Below are 15,840 nucleotides of genomic sequence, written 5' to 3' on the forward strand. Positions count from 1 at the left end.
ATAAATCATTTAGCAACCATGTAAAGTATAAGATTCTCTTTGTAGTCAAGTATTTTGATGAATAATGAGATTGTGAGATTAGACAAATCTCATATTTGGATATTTTATTTTCTGGAGATGCCATCTTTTGTGCAAATACGATTGATCGTGGTTCAAATCTCTATTTGGGGTTGTCAGACTAAATAACTGAGCGACCCCTGAATTCAGTGCTGATGCTGTAGACAAATCTAAAGTAGAGTTAGATTGTATAAAGATATCTATGACACAGCTGCAAACCTACCAAGATATTTCTGTGTAGCTTGACAACAGCATGTAGCTGAAACATTTTTTTTTCCGCTCACATTAAAACCTCGACTTTTTTTTTTTTTTTTTTAGTGCTGGTGACTTAAATTTTCTGCAGTTCTTCAGAACCAGGCACCCATTCACTTTTTGCTCCCAATTTCTTTTGTTTTACATTGGAGTTGTGCACACTACTTCCCTCTTCTGCTACTCTTCTGACCCACATTAAACTATTTCACAAACATTTCAGTCTGCAGATGTACAAAATTAAGGTGCACCATCATAGGCTAACCCTTGCCTTAAGATATTTCTTGCATCTTGCACACAATACAGACAAAAACAAATGATTACACAATTCTTTTATTTTGTAAAATCTGACTAGCTTACAGAAATGCTAGCTCTGTTTGCATTGTTCTCTTCTGTGAGTGCAATGATTCTGATGGCTTGTTAGTTACTTCATGTTAATATGAAGGATTACCGGGTATCATGCGTTTGTTTTTACCATCAGGTGTTTTTCCAAGGCTGAATGTCCTCCAAAACTTTATAAAGACAGGCTGATTACGGGATGTTCCATTTGAAATCCGCTGCCTTGGGGTGTTAGTTTGCCACACCATTTTAAATAAATAGCAGAAGGCAATCCAAACAATTTAATTACGCCACAGTTGCAGCAATAGATTTGGATTAGATTGCTTGTAATTTTGCCATGGTGATTGAACTCCCGTTAATGGAGGTTTGTCTAGTCGGAGGAGCTTCCAGTGTAAAGTCTGGAAAAGAATCTCCTGCATCAAGGCTGTCCAAGTTTGAGCCTCAAGTGATTAAAACTCTACAGTCATGGGCCTGATTCCTTATTTTAGTTTGGATATAAATTCAGTTGAGTTTTTTTTTTTTTTTTTTTTTTAATTGCTGCTCTGATATTTGAGTTATGAAGCATTGAGCTCAACAGGGACGACTCAGTTTTGCAGGGCATCAAAACGCAGGAACATGACTTCTTTCGACTGTAAAAATACCAAAAGTATTACAGTGTGGAATGGCAGAGGAAAGTAACCAGCAACTCCCTTAGCAGATAATGGTAACCAAAACACACGTTACAAAAAATTGCAAATGTTTATTCAACTGAATGAATTTTATAACAAAAGCAGATGATTTTTTTTTTTATGTCAAAATATTTTTTTTAAACTTACAATAACTCATCCAGAGACAAAAAGCAAAAGGACAGCCAATACAACACTGACTATAAATTCTACAGTACAAGTACATAATCATATTTACAGTTTCTTTACTTAAGAAAGAATGAAAATATCTGGTTTGTGCACCTTAAAAGTATCAGCTGAACAAAAGCTGAGTAATAGAAATATCTCCCATTTTTCTGCTCTTTAACAGTACAGTGGTTAAAAGGCAACAAGGTTATTGTTGTACTACTCACAATCAGTCATGAACAAATACTTCTCGACGCTCAGTGGGGGAGCCCTGCTCACATCCATACACACGATAAAGAACACATCGTCCTAAAGTACAACTGTATATAACTCTCAGCAGGTACAAGATTTGTATGCATTTTCTGCTCACTACAACTGCACAGTATGGCGCACATTTTAATTAAATGTCACCATCCTGGTAATAATGCACAAAAAAAAGGTAATGAATGAGGCAGACAACAGGTAACACATTCAGTTATGTTCAGAAAACAATGAAGAAAAGTAATCTCTTTTTGTGCTGCAAATAAGGCAAAGTCCTTCAGAGATCATAATTGAGAAAAGATAAATAAAAAAATGAAAGACGCTCCAGTAAATCCACGTAGGAATCCAAACAAAGGTGCTCAAAATCTAAAGTCTTTCAGCTGCACAACGATCAGAAGAGGTTTTCCAGTTAAGGTTCAGGTAGAAACACAGCCTGATTCATTCTTGCTGCACATTATTGAGTTGCTTTGAACTAATAAATGCAAATAGAGTCGTTATTTTCCATGGTTTTCTTTATGCTAGGATCACTAACCCGCTGACTCTGATTTCCTACACTACAGGTTCTAACCTGGCCCAACATTGTAACTCTCAGACATTTAATTTCCGTTTTAATTAAAGTCAAATTTACGGTACAACCCAATTTATTTTTAGATTTTGCTTTCGGCCTGTGTACCTAATCCATTATGTTGTTTGTGTTCTGTTTTCATTTACTTCCTGCCAATATCGTTTTCATTAGCTTTCAATATAATTATTGGCAATAATTGACTCATTTCTGTTTACTGTGGTACAAGATAACCAAGAGAGTTACTTAATTAAAGCTTTGATAGATTTATAAAGCAAAAGTGCATTGACTTTTAAAAAGGCCCTAAGGGAGGCCAACACAAACACACATCCAAGTATACATCACTAAAAAAAATATTTACCCCATTCATATTATCACTCCTTTTTCCCACTCAATATAGGTAAACATACTTGCCACTGTTAATAAATTAAGAGTTCAGCAGTTCACATTCAGCAACTGGCTGTGTTTGTGTGCAAGAATTTTTCGTTTTGGCTTGGTAAGTTGTACGGTTCACATTGGTTATTGCTGCCCTGTGGCTTTTTTGAGAAGCTCCAGGTCTTTGCGTTTTTGAGTTGCAGGCGGCACACACCCATAAGTCTCCAAACCCAAGGGTAAGTAGCGCTCCAGAAGCCCCAACACGCTGCCGTCCTGCCCAGTTTGTAGTGAAATCCATGGAGGAGGCGAAGAAGCTCCCAGGAATCCCCACATTGCCAAACTTTCTGTTGCGAGAGGCAACAATAAAAGATTAGCTGGTGACCAGAATCAGACTGTATTCCCTCAACAGACGGTCGTAAGCTCAAAATCTCAACTTTAATGTCATGCTAAAAATAACATTCGTTGAAGTAGACACTGTATCAGTGTGTGTTTAAAATCAACACTCACTGATACTAATCAAGAACATGCTCATTTACATAGTATACACCTTCGCCTTCTCTCCAGTCTTAGTGCTATACAACCATTTTCTTTTCCTTACTCTTGGGAAACAGTGTGGGGAGAAATTTTGCTGTCTCACTTGATTTTTATTGTTTAAATATTTAAATATGTCAATTGTAACTGTCCTAGTTTCTTCATTTCCTTTTGTTCAATCTAATTTTACTTGATCTGTGAGCTAGAAATGTTCCAGATTTAGTTCACAAATCCGGTCACCTTACCCTGGTTGGCTTTAGGGTAAAACCCACCGAGACTGCTGTTTTGGTATTGCTCACTATGCTAACATCGCTAATTGCTAAAACAAGATGTCATGGATCATTTAAGACACCAACTCTGTGGCTTTAACGTTAGTAAAACCAGACATCACACATCTGCAGAAAGCACTGCTTGTACTTTTACCTTTACTATGCAGGTCAGCAGCTTTGGCAAAGCCAAAAGAGACCAGATGTGGAGCCAGGTCAACCAGACCTTCAGGCTGACCTCGTGTTGCCATCAGTACTATTGACCTGGAGACAAACAGGTATGTGCATTACGCAACATTCTGCACAGTTTTGAGGAGCAAATTGTCAACTCTTTTTTTTATTTTTTTTTACACAATCTCACCGCTTTGGGATTCCTGTCTTTAGATACTGTTTCATCTTGTTGTCCACCTTCATGAATGAGGCTTTCTTGGTAATTTTTCCAGAACAGCCATCCACCGAGACCAGGAAAAATCCAGACTGAGTAAAAGGTATGATGACCTCATTCACCTGAAGGGCAAAAGAAAACATTTACAACAGGCAAAACTTCAAATTTGTAATATATAGATAGAAAGGTTTTAATGTGCTTTAGTAGTGCTGGAAGCTCACAGTGACAAAGGTGGCGTTATCTCCCTTTTTTTCTTCTTCGCTGCTTAACGACTTCACTTGTGTGTGAAGGTAAGGCATCCACGGCTCACTGGAAAACACAATCTGAAACAACAACGCGACACATGATCAACAGTTCTCGCTCGAGCTTAATGTTAATGTCTTAATGTTGAAATAAAATGCAACAAACCTCCTTTGCGCCACAGTCTTTGCAAGGCGTCGTGCTTGGAGCGGGCAGAGGCACCACTGCCGATGGCGCCTTTGAGTACTTGGGGTAGGCTTTAGATGTACAGTTGCAGGTCTGTTTGGACGATGTAGTGGCTGTGATTTTTACTCTTTCACAGCCTTTTGTTGAACAGTAGCTGTGGCCGTCCCGTCCATGTCGGGCTTGGAGGTAGAGCCACAGCAAGCTGGGAATGATTGGACAAGCGCAGCAGGAAAGAAACAGTTCAATAAGCTTTTAGAAATGTGGACCATCAGAGACGGGTACAATGAAAACTGATGTGGCGGACTGTCAGAAAGTTGACCTTTATAGGTGAACATCTGTCAGTATTAACCAAATGTCAACAAATCTCCTGACCTCTTCATCAGTTTATAATATTGCAATATCATAAATGTCATATTTGGAGTTCCTCACCCAGCAGGTTGGTCAAAGAAGTACTTCCTGTCTGTTGGCTTCGCCTCCAGCTGGGCCAGCGAAGACACGGGGCCGTAATCAGTCATGTCTACAAATGTAAGTTTTTGTCTGTCGTTGATGTCGCTCATGATCTGAAACGTGGTGTCTGGTGGGTAACAGAGTCCAACCAGAATCCGGTCTTCTCTGAAAAAAACCCACAAAAAAAAAAAACAAAAAAAAAAAAAAACAGAGATAATGCACACTTTAAAACTAGATCATTTAATTTTACTGTTGTACTTTACCAATTGTACAATGTAGAAACGCATAATATGTCGTCACTAACATCAATACTGGCCAATATTAAAAACCAGTATTTATTTCCAATTTATCTGATTCCAGAGGTGGGGTGGAGGAGATGGGTCATTTGGTATTTGTTTGGTCATGTGACAGTGATTGAGATGCAGCACAGGATAACATGAATATGCTTGGATCTAAACATTTCCCCGGCTGTAAGTTTCTGTGTTGTCCCGGAAGGTGAAGCGTCATCCCACACTCAAATCTTTTGCAGCCTCCAGCAGGTTTTCCTCTAGTGTTGCCATGTGTTTGGCTCCATTATTGTGCCATTGATTCTTTGCTGCTTGTCTTGTGAATGTAGCTCAGGTGTAAGGCTATCACAAATGCAGGGCGGCGTTTTGGTCTTTTTTATTTTACAAATGTTTTTTTTTTTTTTTTTTTTAAACTATGTATTATTTTCCCTCCACTTCCTAGTTCTGTGCTTTTTGGTTTTGGTCTATTACAAACAAATCCTACCCAAAACTACAGTGACATTTTAGGTTGCAATGTGCCAAAATGTGAAAAAGTTCAAGAGTGTGAACACTTTTGCCATCCGCTGTATTTACATGTGACATTATAGATACGTAACAACTATCAAAATTAGCTAATTGCATCTACTCACTTATCAAAATTGATGAGTGAGAGGACAACCTCTCTGGGCGCAGGTCCGTTCCAGTGCAGAGTGTAGCTCTTGCCAATCATCAGGATCGGCTGATACTGCTGAGACGACGCCCCCTGGCTGTTAATCCCCCTCAGCACCAGAGGTGCGTCAGGGTATTCATCTCTGTTGATGGACAGACTCAAGCTAGAGGCTCCCGATGTTTGAATGTACACCTAAAGGAAGAAAAGGTTACAACCCGGAAGAAACAAAGGGAAGGACAGACCTACCCAGGCTCTGCACTACCTGAGAGTAGCGTCCGCTGCAGATCACTCCATTCCAACGGGATATTTTCACACAGTCGGGATGCTGGATTAGGTAATTATCTGCTCGGCCGACGTAGGCGTCTTTATAACCCGTGACTGACCCGTCCACGTCATGAAAGATTGAGTTTTTGTCCCCATCGTGGTCATTTTCCTCAAACCACTGTCCAGGACGGCCAAAGAACGCTCGAAGAGCTACCTGAGGGTATAATTAGTGAGGAGTGATGTGAATGCTATGCTACTGCACACATTTTCACTTCAAATCAGCTTTCCATCCTTATAAAGAATGTCCCAGAGTTTTATTCCTGATTTCGTTTCACATCAATTTTAAATAGATATAAATCTCGGTTTAATTGCTCTATTTCATACCATTTCTAATCACACTGAAAATATCTCACACACATGTCTTTGAGGATGAAATAATATCTAATTTGTATATTGGTAAAGTTTTCCAAGAGATAAAGTGAAATCCAACAAGGATACTCAAAGATTTCCTAATGCACTATACAATGCAGCCAGAAGAGGGCATCAATCTTTTACAAATGCTTTTTTTCCCCCTGAGACAAATTAGAGAACAGATAGACGAGGTAGATCCCAATCCATTTCTGCAATAACACAGATGTTTTCAAATTAGGATGCTTCAGGGGACTGGAGGGACGGGCAAGAACAACAAGGACAAATCTCATTCTGATCTATTATGAAGTGGAACAAACCTATTTATCTTAATATCTTCCTTCCTTTCGTGTTATTTTCATTTTGAGTAAAACAAAATGTACAAACAAACAAAAATAATAATAATACTATAAGGAAGAACTCAAAAGGAGTTCTTCCAGCAGAGTCACAAGAATCCATTCTCTCATAATTAAAGTCCTGAATAGCAGCACTACTGCATGATCCCAGTTACCTTTAACGTGCAGTCAGACCTGAATATTTTACATTTTTGAAGTTGAATAAAAATAGATGCATGATTTTTATAATGTCTTCCAAAAAACAGGGGTGAAAAGTATACCATGAATTCAAGCTTCTCTACTCTGACACCCCTAAATGAATTCCAGCATAGCACAAATTTCAGTCTTCAGACGAGCAAAGTATGTAAAGATGAGCCAATTTGTAAACCTCACAATTACGAACTTCTTTGTGTGGATCTTTCACACAAAAACCCAATGAAAATACCTGGTCTGTGGTTGCCACATGACAAAATTTGTCAATGTTTAGAGGAATTTTTGCAAAGCATCTTTTGGCAGTTCATGTCAGAAAATATAATAAAAGAACATGAACCATGTTCAGCTTGTAAACCAAGTTGAAAGATTGTCTCATACAAAACTAATTTAAAAGATATTTGCTCACAGTGGGGTGGAAGCTGAGCTGGGACAGGTTGTTTCGTGGGGTCAGTTGCCACGTGTTCTTCAAGTTAAAGCCCACCGCACTGGTGTAACGCTCCGGTGTGGGGATGAACGCTCGAAACGTGCTCTGTGTGAGACGCACTGGACCGTCGTAGATCTGGAAACCTCGGATTGGGAACGTCCTGAAATTGACATCAACATGGAAAAAAAAAAAACACAAACCAATGAAAAGAATAGAAGTAGTCTTACAGGGTTTCAGCAAGTTTCAGTAAGTCAAAATTAAGACTATTTTACTTAAATTGAAGTGCAGAATAAATGGCATACACTGACAATAGTTAATAATTCCTCTTCTTCTTAGTGACATCTCTCACACCGGAAAAAGATTTCCAGTGTATTCTGGATGCTTAGAAAACTGCTCCAGTTGTTTCCGCTGATTACAAACTAACGTTTTTGGAAAAAAAAAAAGTGATTTAATTCCATAGACCTTGTTTATGATGCTCCTTCTTTGTAAAGACGGCAAATAATAGAAACAGAAAACAATGACATTATGTTCTCAAAAGACAAAATAAGGCTCAAGGGTTTTCAAATACGTGTGCAACAGCAGGTTAAGTCTATAGACATTTCTGCAACGCAAAACAATCTGTGCTTATAAACAAACCGTGTTGCATAAACTCCACTGATCTGGAAAGCATCTCTGAATATGATTTGATCACCAACAAAATAATGCCTTTAAGATTCTGTATTACTGTTCCTAAGGTCTAAATGTCACCACCACATTTTTTCATAAACTGCCAAAAATACCATGAGGGAAAAGAGTCAAACAGAACTTTCTTTCACAGGTTCATCCACAGGGAAACGTGGCTGTGGCACCCTCGTGATCTTGAGTCAATCTCACCACCTCCTGCCTGCACACTGGCTATGAATGAGTTCTCTCCTCCTCCGTAATTCATTGAATCACCATTTTCTTGACCTTACTTGTTTCTTGGCAGTGTCCGCGACTCTCCGTCAATCCCTCCAATACCCCAGTATTTATTCTGCCCTCCATTGGTTCCTCTGTTCCGGCTCTCCCCAACAAACAGAGACTGTGTCACCTCCTGGCTGGAGCCTTCGTCCTTAGGGTAGCTGCCATCACTGCAGAGATTATGCATTATTATGTGATGCACCTAAAAATGCTTGATAATTCATGTTTTGAGCACAAGAAAACTTAAGAAAAAAGTGGTGTTTGGAAAGTTGATTTAACACCAGGAGAAACAGGATAAAAATGAGTGAAATGACGTGTACAGCTAAGAAAACAAGGAATGACGCACAGAACACACCTGGCAAAAGAGAGACCCACTCCGTTGTCTGCAAAGCTGTAAGACACAATGTCGAAAAATCATACAGTTATTTTAAAATCCTGAGGCAGTTTGATGATCTGACAATGTAAAATAAGTGAAAACAGCAAAATGAAGGGGAACTCTCATTTTTCATTGCAATGTTATTGGGCAGTAATAACATTGCAATGAAAAAAAAAAAAAAAAAAAAGGCCATTTATCCCCCAAAAAGCCTCCCAGCAGTTCAGTCACTGAAAAATCTGAGTTTTATTCCTCTTTACAGAACGGATCAAATTGAAAAATCACCACTTTTTCACTTTGAAAGGCTCAACAAACAGCATGTTGTTTGATGCAGCTTGTTTGGAGTTTAGAGAAAATCAGATAAAAGTTAGGGACAAATGCTTTGATGCATAACACTGATTCTTTCATTTTCCACTGGACTAAAAAAAAAAAGGAACCAGCAGCACATTTCTACATTTTATAGCGCGTGTTTATTTTTTCTGATATTTTAATAGTTGAACTGAAATAAAGTTTACAAAAAACGAGCTTGCACATGCTGATGTCATCGGCGGGTCAGATTTTAAAGGAAGCCGGAAAAAGGTGGACCTGTGCGTCTCCAACAGAAATTTGCACAAAATCCGATGTTAAGAACATGTGTAGTCTTAAAAATTATAACCAAATTAAATAATCTAAATAAACAAATATAATTCGACATGTAACACTATTCTTTTGCTCTTCGTAGGAAACCTCCGGCCCTTAGTTTATCTGATGGGCATGCTTGTCTGACAAAAACAATCAGATTGTCTCACCCAGAGTTCTGGATGATGATGTCTCCGCCTCGTATCCACGCTCCTAAGTCGTTGTTCTTGAAGGAAATGAGAGTATCGATGACCGCTGCCACACGAGGTTGACTGGGGTCAGCATTCTGGTGGGGTCGGAATCTGACGGAGAGAAAAGAAAAAATAAATAACTACCATTATTGCACCTCTTTTTTTCCCCCACCAATTACCTTTTCAAATCCAGGCAGACAGATTTTCATTATTCAACAATCAAAAAAACAAAAAAACAAAAAAAACATGTTTTTTGTTGAAAACTGATCTCAACATTCAACTGATTTCTGCATACTTCGGCTGTGTGGAGCAGCCAGCAGTCTCGGTGGACACATAAGATTTTTCTCCCGTCGAGCTGGGGGCCGTATTTGGATAGGTAGCAGAGTGGAAACTCAGTCTGTAAAGCCTTGTTTTCTCTGTCAACACAAACTTGACAGGCATCCCACTAAAATGTATCAACACACTATAAAGTCGAACACCATCTTTCTCAGTCAACGGCCGTCTGCAAGAACATCTCCGCCGGGCAACTATCAATAACTTTTTTCATAAGCATTAATTAGCTGTGGCGCAAAACAAATATATTAGTAAACCTCAAATTCCTTCATGTTTACACAGTGTTATTATACATCACGATGTATGTGATAACAAACCGCTGACCATTCAACAGTGTGAGGCCATGAGTTATGTTTATACATAGAATACTTTGAAAATGTGACTAATTAATCAAGAATTAAAAAAAAAATCAATGTTGCCATGTTGGTACTATGAGTATTAAGTATGCAAAACAAAAAAAGAAAAGTGGAGATGTAATGAAAACTGTCTTGGTGATCAGAATCTGAATTAGCTACTCCGGCCTCAATTGGTGAGAGGTCGGTCAGAAACTTAAAATTACCGCAATTTTCTCATCAGTGAACGCAACACCAAACCGCACCACCAACAATAGTCTTCACTTTCTGTGGTTGTTACTCATACCATTTTAGCATCAGTGTTTAAAAATGAGATCATAGGAAACAGGCATGCAAAGTCTTTTTTCTTTTTTAAAAAAGGGGCAATGTATTTTCGACATGTTGCAACACATTTGAGATTTATTCAGGGCTCAAATGGGAGTTAGACTTTCAACAAGTAACAGGAAGGCTGCACAGGGTACAACACTGAACTCCCCATGCGTCATGCTGAATGTGGATATGTTAGCCTTTCAGAAATCTCAAGGTTAAGGATGGATCTACCTTTTCCACATGGGATATACACAAACAGACCATTATCTTTGTAATGCTGGCCACAGTAACATGGCTAAGCATTAATATAAGACTGCAATATACACTGCTCAAAAAAATAAAGGGAACACTCAAATAACACATCCTAGATCTGAATGAATGAAATATTCTCATTGAATACTTTGTTCTGTACAAAGTTGAATGTGCTGACAACAAAATCACACAAAAATCATCAATGGAAATCAAATTTATTAACCAATGGAGGCCTGGATTTGGAGCCACACACAAAATTAAAGTGAAATGTTCCCTTTATTTTTTTGAGCAGTATATGTTTTCTGTTTAACATCAACATCTCAATACACACAGAGCGCAACATCACCTGTGCTCTTGATTTAAGCAAAATCTATTGCTGATAATTTATTTATTCTCTTATTGGAATTGCATACAACTGGTATCGGCAGGTCAAAGCTTCACCAAAACCAGAGATTTAAAATCTCACACATAATTCTTAATCTGTGCACATTTAAAAAAAATATCTTAATGAATGAATTCTAGATAACAAACGCAAAGACTACACAGCGTGTCATCAAAAATTATCTCGCCAACACATACGCACCTTGCGTTGTTGTCTAAACAGAGGTATTCCCGGGGATCAGCAATGCTGGCGTTGGTAGTCTTCACTCCTTTATCGATGAACAGTCCTGCCTAAGAAGATCATAGTATGATTTGTTTCCCCAAAAAAACTAAGGTTATATATGAAGAATTACCTTGAACAGTCTGCATATAGTGCATCAGTGAAAGAGGTGAAAATGGGGGAAAAAAGAACTAGACAGAATCTGACAGGAAATGAAAATGAAAGAAAATTTTCAAATTAAAATAATTCATTATCTCCATGAAAAGCATTTAGAAAGGTTTACATGTTTAAAATGTGATTTAAAAGGTAAATATGTCATGTATGGCAAATGTAGTATATCATTGGGTGTCTTGTGCATATGGAAACTTGTGCTGTGAGCTGAAATAAGTGAGGTTTGGTCTTTAACCGCAGGGCTCCTTCCTCTGTTGGAGGCTGCTGCAGTCAGACTGGATAAAGAGCTCACAGTTCACCTGCCCGACTTCTGTCATCACACAACAGAGCACCATTGTAGCACCCCTCACATGCCTGTCTGTGTCCATGTGTGTTTCCATGCATACATTTAGCCAAGAATCAAGTAGTCATGCAAGGAATTGTGTTTGTTCAATATAAAGATGGATTTCTTTTTTCTTTTCTCTATGAAACACAGAAGCAGAAACGAAAGGATCTGGAGACTTAAGAGTTAGTAGAATAAGGAATAGCAAGGATACCTTAAAGTTGGAGTGCACACGGTTGTTGTAAAAGATTCCAAGAGGAGTAAGCTCTGCCTTGGTCTCTGGTACCAGCCCATGAGAGTCTCCGGTGGAAGAGCTGTGGAACACAAACCATATTCCAGCATCCTGGGACAGGAAGGAAGAACAGAGAAATAGGTGATAGACACATTTACACTGCAACAGAGGAATTGTTCTATAGGAAAATATACAGACTGTATGAGATACTTGGAGCAGCACAGGACATGATACTCTAGTTTCTTGTTAGCCCCAGCAAGGAAAGATACATTTAAGGGTTAAAGTCCATCCATCCATTTTCTTCCGCTTCATCCGGGGTCGGGTCGCGGAGGTAGCAGCTTAAGAAGGGAGGTCCAGACTTCCCTCTCCCCAGCCACTTGTTCCATGTCCTCTGGGGGAATCCCGAGGCGTTCCCAGGCCAACCGAGAGACACAGTCCCTACAGCGTGTCCTGGGTCTTCCCCGGGGCCTCCTCCTGCCCGGAACACCTCACCAGGGAGGCGTCCAGGAGGTATTCTGACCAGATGCCTGAGCTACCTCAACTGGCTCCTCTCGACATGAAGGAGCAGCGGCTCTACTCTGAGTCCCTCCCGGATGACTAAGCTTTTCACCCTATCTCTAAGGGAGAGCCCAGACACCCCACGGAGAAAACCGATTTCGGCCGCTTGTATCCGTGATTAAAGGGTTAAAGTTTGCTGTCAACCAAATGCTGAAATGAAATTTATGATCCCCTTTTTATACTTTCACATATGAGATGTCTTACAAAGTTAATCCTTTCCTCTATAAGTATTAAGTCCTGTTTTATTGATGGATCACCCAGTTATGAGCAACAAAATCTTTCATTTTACGTCATATTAAAGTTCAGGAACAACAAAGCCAATGGACTGGCTTGTAATGAACATAATTTAATAGATCTTTAAAGGGGTTCACTTTTGGTGTCTCATGTTCTCCTTTTCCCGGAGCTTTTTATTTATTTCTGAGAGATTCGTTTAAAGCTTCCTTCTCAAGTTAAATCTCTTATTGCTACCTGAGAGCCAGCAGCTGCATTGCTGATGAGGTTGTTGTTGGGGTTGGCGATCCAGAATGTTGAGACTGCCCTGAAAAGCAAACAATGCACACACACACACACACACACACACACACACACAGCAGCACAGTTATACACACATGGCAATATTAAAAAGACAGCACAGACTCTAATCTCTGTACGTAAGCTTGTGAGTTACAAAGAATCCTGCAGTCTTCTCTAATTCTCTCAATAATCCAATATCAATCATGCATAGATCGACTCTGCCAAGACTCACAACACCCAGGCACAGATTCTTGGAGGCAGGCCTTTCTATTTCCACACAGAAGGACTTTTCAGGTTCCCGTTATGACATAAAACTTCCCACAAAGACAGGAGGTTATTGTTGCTTTCATAAAATCATCCCACTAGTATCCGTCTTTCCAAGCTAGCACTAAATATATCCCTGTCTACTTTCTCTCTAAAAGGACTACACCTCCCTGAAATTATAGTTCCTGGTTTTAATAACAAGCATGACTTGACTAAAACAACTACTTATAATAAAAATGCTTCGTAAAAGTATTCACGTCTCACTATACTGCCACAAACTTCGCTATGTTTTATAGGGAGCTTATGTAAGCCAACACAAAATAGTCAATTGTTGTGAAGTGGAGAAGAAAAAATCTCAATGCTAGTATAAATTTGGTTTTAACTCCAATAAGAGTCAGACTATTTGTGTTCAGAATTTACCCAGTTTGTGAATGAAATGCAACGAAACAACAAAGTAATCTGTGTTCAGAACCTCAATGTTTTAGTCTACATCTTTAAAGAGTAGCACACAAAATAACAATCTCTTACTTGCACTCTGTACTTGGTGAGGGAGTGTAGCCCTTGTAAACTCTGTCCCTGATGCTGGTGCACAGAGTGTCGTTGCGGTCTGTTGGCAGCAGAGTCCCAGGCTGAGTCAAGAGGCCAAGGTTGTGGTATAAAGTGTTTCGCTGTTCAATCCCATCCTCCAGGAAAAAACAATGGCCCAGCGTGTCATACCCTACGGTGTCCTTCACCTAGGCCAGACGACAAGAACAAAATCAATTAGTGGCCCAAAGATCACAAAACAACTGCAGCAGAGTGCTCATCAGAGAAAGGACATAAATAAAGGTCAAGGACTCAATTACAAAGCTGCTTTTCACTAAAACATGGAACCAAGCTTGATAAACAGAAAGGCAAGGGCAACATCTGTTCGTCTGCTGTTAACGCCCACATAAGAAGGTACAGCGAGGTGAACAAGTGCTAAGCTGTGCCTGTGGGCATAAATTCCCCAAATTTCTGAACAAACTGCTCCTGTAGTTGAAGCAAATTGGAAAGAAAATTGCTACACAGAAAGCTACTTAAAGATTTTCAAGGAAGGGAAACAGGGCAAAAAAAAGAGAAATAAAATCCAGCAAATTTGATCCAAGATTTAAAACTAATTTCTTCTACAAGTCAGAATGCTTCAATTGTGCCTCCTCAAGAAAACTAATCATGGAGCAAAATACAGAAAACAATACAAGCCAGCAGACAATAACAATTTTAAAATGCACAAATGTGCTGGTTTGAACATGAGTTGGCCTTTGAAACAACATTCTGTCTAGTATAAAATTACAGTGCTTTGCAAAGATGTTTACACCCCTTACACCCTGTTTTTACATTTTATTACAACCACAAACATCAATGTATTTAACTGGGATTATATGTTACGTGTTTTTCTCAGGATATTATACAAGTAAAGGCTGAAATATATGGCCTACGTTTTAATTCAGCCATTGATGCAGACACTTTTGGAGCCACTGTTTACTCTCATTCAAGTCTTCTGGGTGTGTTACTACCAGCTTTTCACATCTAGAAACCAATATTTTTGCCCTTTCTTCAGTGAAAAATGGCTCAGGCTCAGTCTTGCCAAAGATTCTCATTTAGGTTTGGACTTTGAGCCCTTCAAACATGTGGATAAGCTTTGACATAAACGATTACCTTATAGTTCTGCTGATATGCTAAGGTCGGATGTTCTGCTAGATGATGAGCCACAGTCTGCAACACCTTAAAAAGATTTTCGTCCAGGATTGACCTGAATTTAGACCCCACCATTTATCCATGAACTTTGACCAGCTTCCCTGTCACCCATGAAGAAAAGCAACACCACAGCATGATACTGCCATGAACATGCTTCATAGTCGGGATGCTCAAGACTAAATTACACATTGGCGAACCCTATTTACTTGTGAGGTGACTTATTGGGTGGTTGCAGTGAATTCTATGTGGTAATACCGGAGTAAAATGAGTACAAATGAATTAAATTGTTTAGCATTTTCCTTCTGCTTCACAATTTTGGGCTACTTTGTTTTGGTCCATCACATAAAAACCCCCCAAAAAATACACTGACCTTGTGGCCGTAAGGGGGTAATGTAGAAAGTTTCAACAGCTATCTCTTCAGTTACCAACAAGCCTTTAAATTATTAACTAATTACTTGTATTTCTGCATCTCATTTTGATGCATTCATACAACCATAAACATATTGCGCTAAACAATTATTTTACTAACCAGCAGCCCATTGGTACTATGGATGGTGAGGCAGCGGGAGAAGGAGTGGTGGATGGAAAGTCCATCCACGTATGTTGGATCCTTGTAGCCCCCCCTTTGGTCCACGTCCCCACACATGTGAAAGTGAAGCGGGTAGCTGCCCATTACTGCTTGCTGGCCCATGTTCTTTAACTCCACGTGGGACAGATGCACTGATGAGAAGTTACGGAGGATCTGGGTTGGTGGAAAAGGAAAGCACAAGACAGGCTGAAGAGAAGG

General features: G+C 39.3%; 1 protein-coding gene across 1 annotated transcript in view; it reads right to left on the minus strand.

The window, feature by feature from the left end:
• Nucleotides 1-1,364: 1,364 nt before the first annotated feature.
• The window catches only part of cemip2 (cell migration inducing hyaluronidase 2), a 29,409-nt gene continuing 14,933 nt past the window's right edge, over nucleotides 1,365-15,840 (minus strand). Inside the window, exons 8-24 of the mRNA XM_014976358.2 lie at nucleotides 15,583-15,795; nucleotides 13,866-14,071; nucleotides 13,029-13,098; nucleotides 11,985-12,113; nucleotides 11,260-11,348; nucleotides 9,409-9,540; nucleotides 8,603-8,638; nucleotides 8,262-8,417; nucleotides 7,291-7,468; nucleotides 5,927-6,142; nucleotides 5,645-5,856; nucleotides 4,711-4,893; nucleotides 4,264-4,483; nucleotides 4,077-4,178; nucleotides 3,832-3,977; nucleotides 3,628-3,734; nucleotides 1,365-3,017 (exon numbers count right to left, since the gene is read on the minus strand). Coding sequence (XP_014831844.1) covers nucleotides 2,818-3,017; nucleotides 3,628-3,734; nucleotides 3,832-3,977; nucleotides 4,077-4,178; nucleotides 4,264-4,483; nucleotides 4,711-4,893; nucleotides 5,645-5,856; nucleotides 5,927-6,142; nucleotides 7,291-7,468; nucleotides 8,262-8,417; nucleotides 8,603-8,638; nucleotides 9,409-9,540; nucleotides 11,260-11,348; nucleotides 11,985-12,113; nucleotides 13,029-13,098; nucleotides 13,866-14,071; nucleotides 15,583-15,795 — 2,595 coding nt within the window. The 3' untranslated portion in view covers nucleotides 1,365-2,817. The remainder of the gene's footprint in view (nucleotides 3,018-3,627; nucleotides 3,735-3,831; nucleotides 3,978-4,076; nucleotides 4,179-4,263; nucleotides 4,484-4,710; nucleotides 4,894-5,644; nucleotides 5,857-5,926; nucleotides 6,143-7,290; nucleotides 7,469-8,261; nucleotides 8,418-8,602; nucleotides 8,639-9,408; nucleotides 9,541-11,259; nucleotides 11,349-11,984; nucleotides 12,114-13,028; nucleotides 13,099-13,865; nucleotides 14,072-15,582; nucleotides 15,796-15,840) is intronic.

This window comes from Poecilia mexicana, unplaced genomic scaffold (genome assembly GCF_051168715.1).
Source record: "Poecilia mexicana isolate PSO_F unplaced genomic scaffold, ASM5116871v1 scaffold_9, whole genome shotgun sequence".
NCBI classification, from domain to species: Eukaryota; Metazoa; Chordata; class Actinopteri; order Cyprinodontiformes; family Poeciliidae; genus Poecilia; species Poecilia mexicana.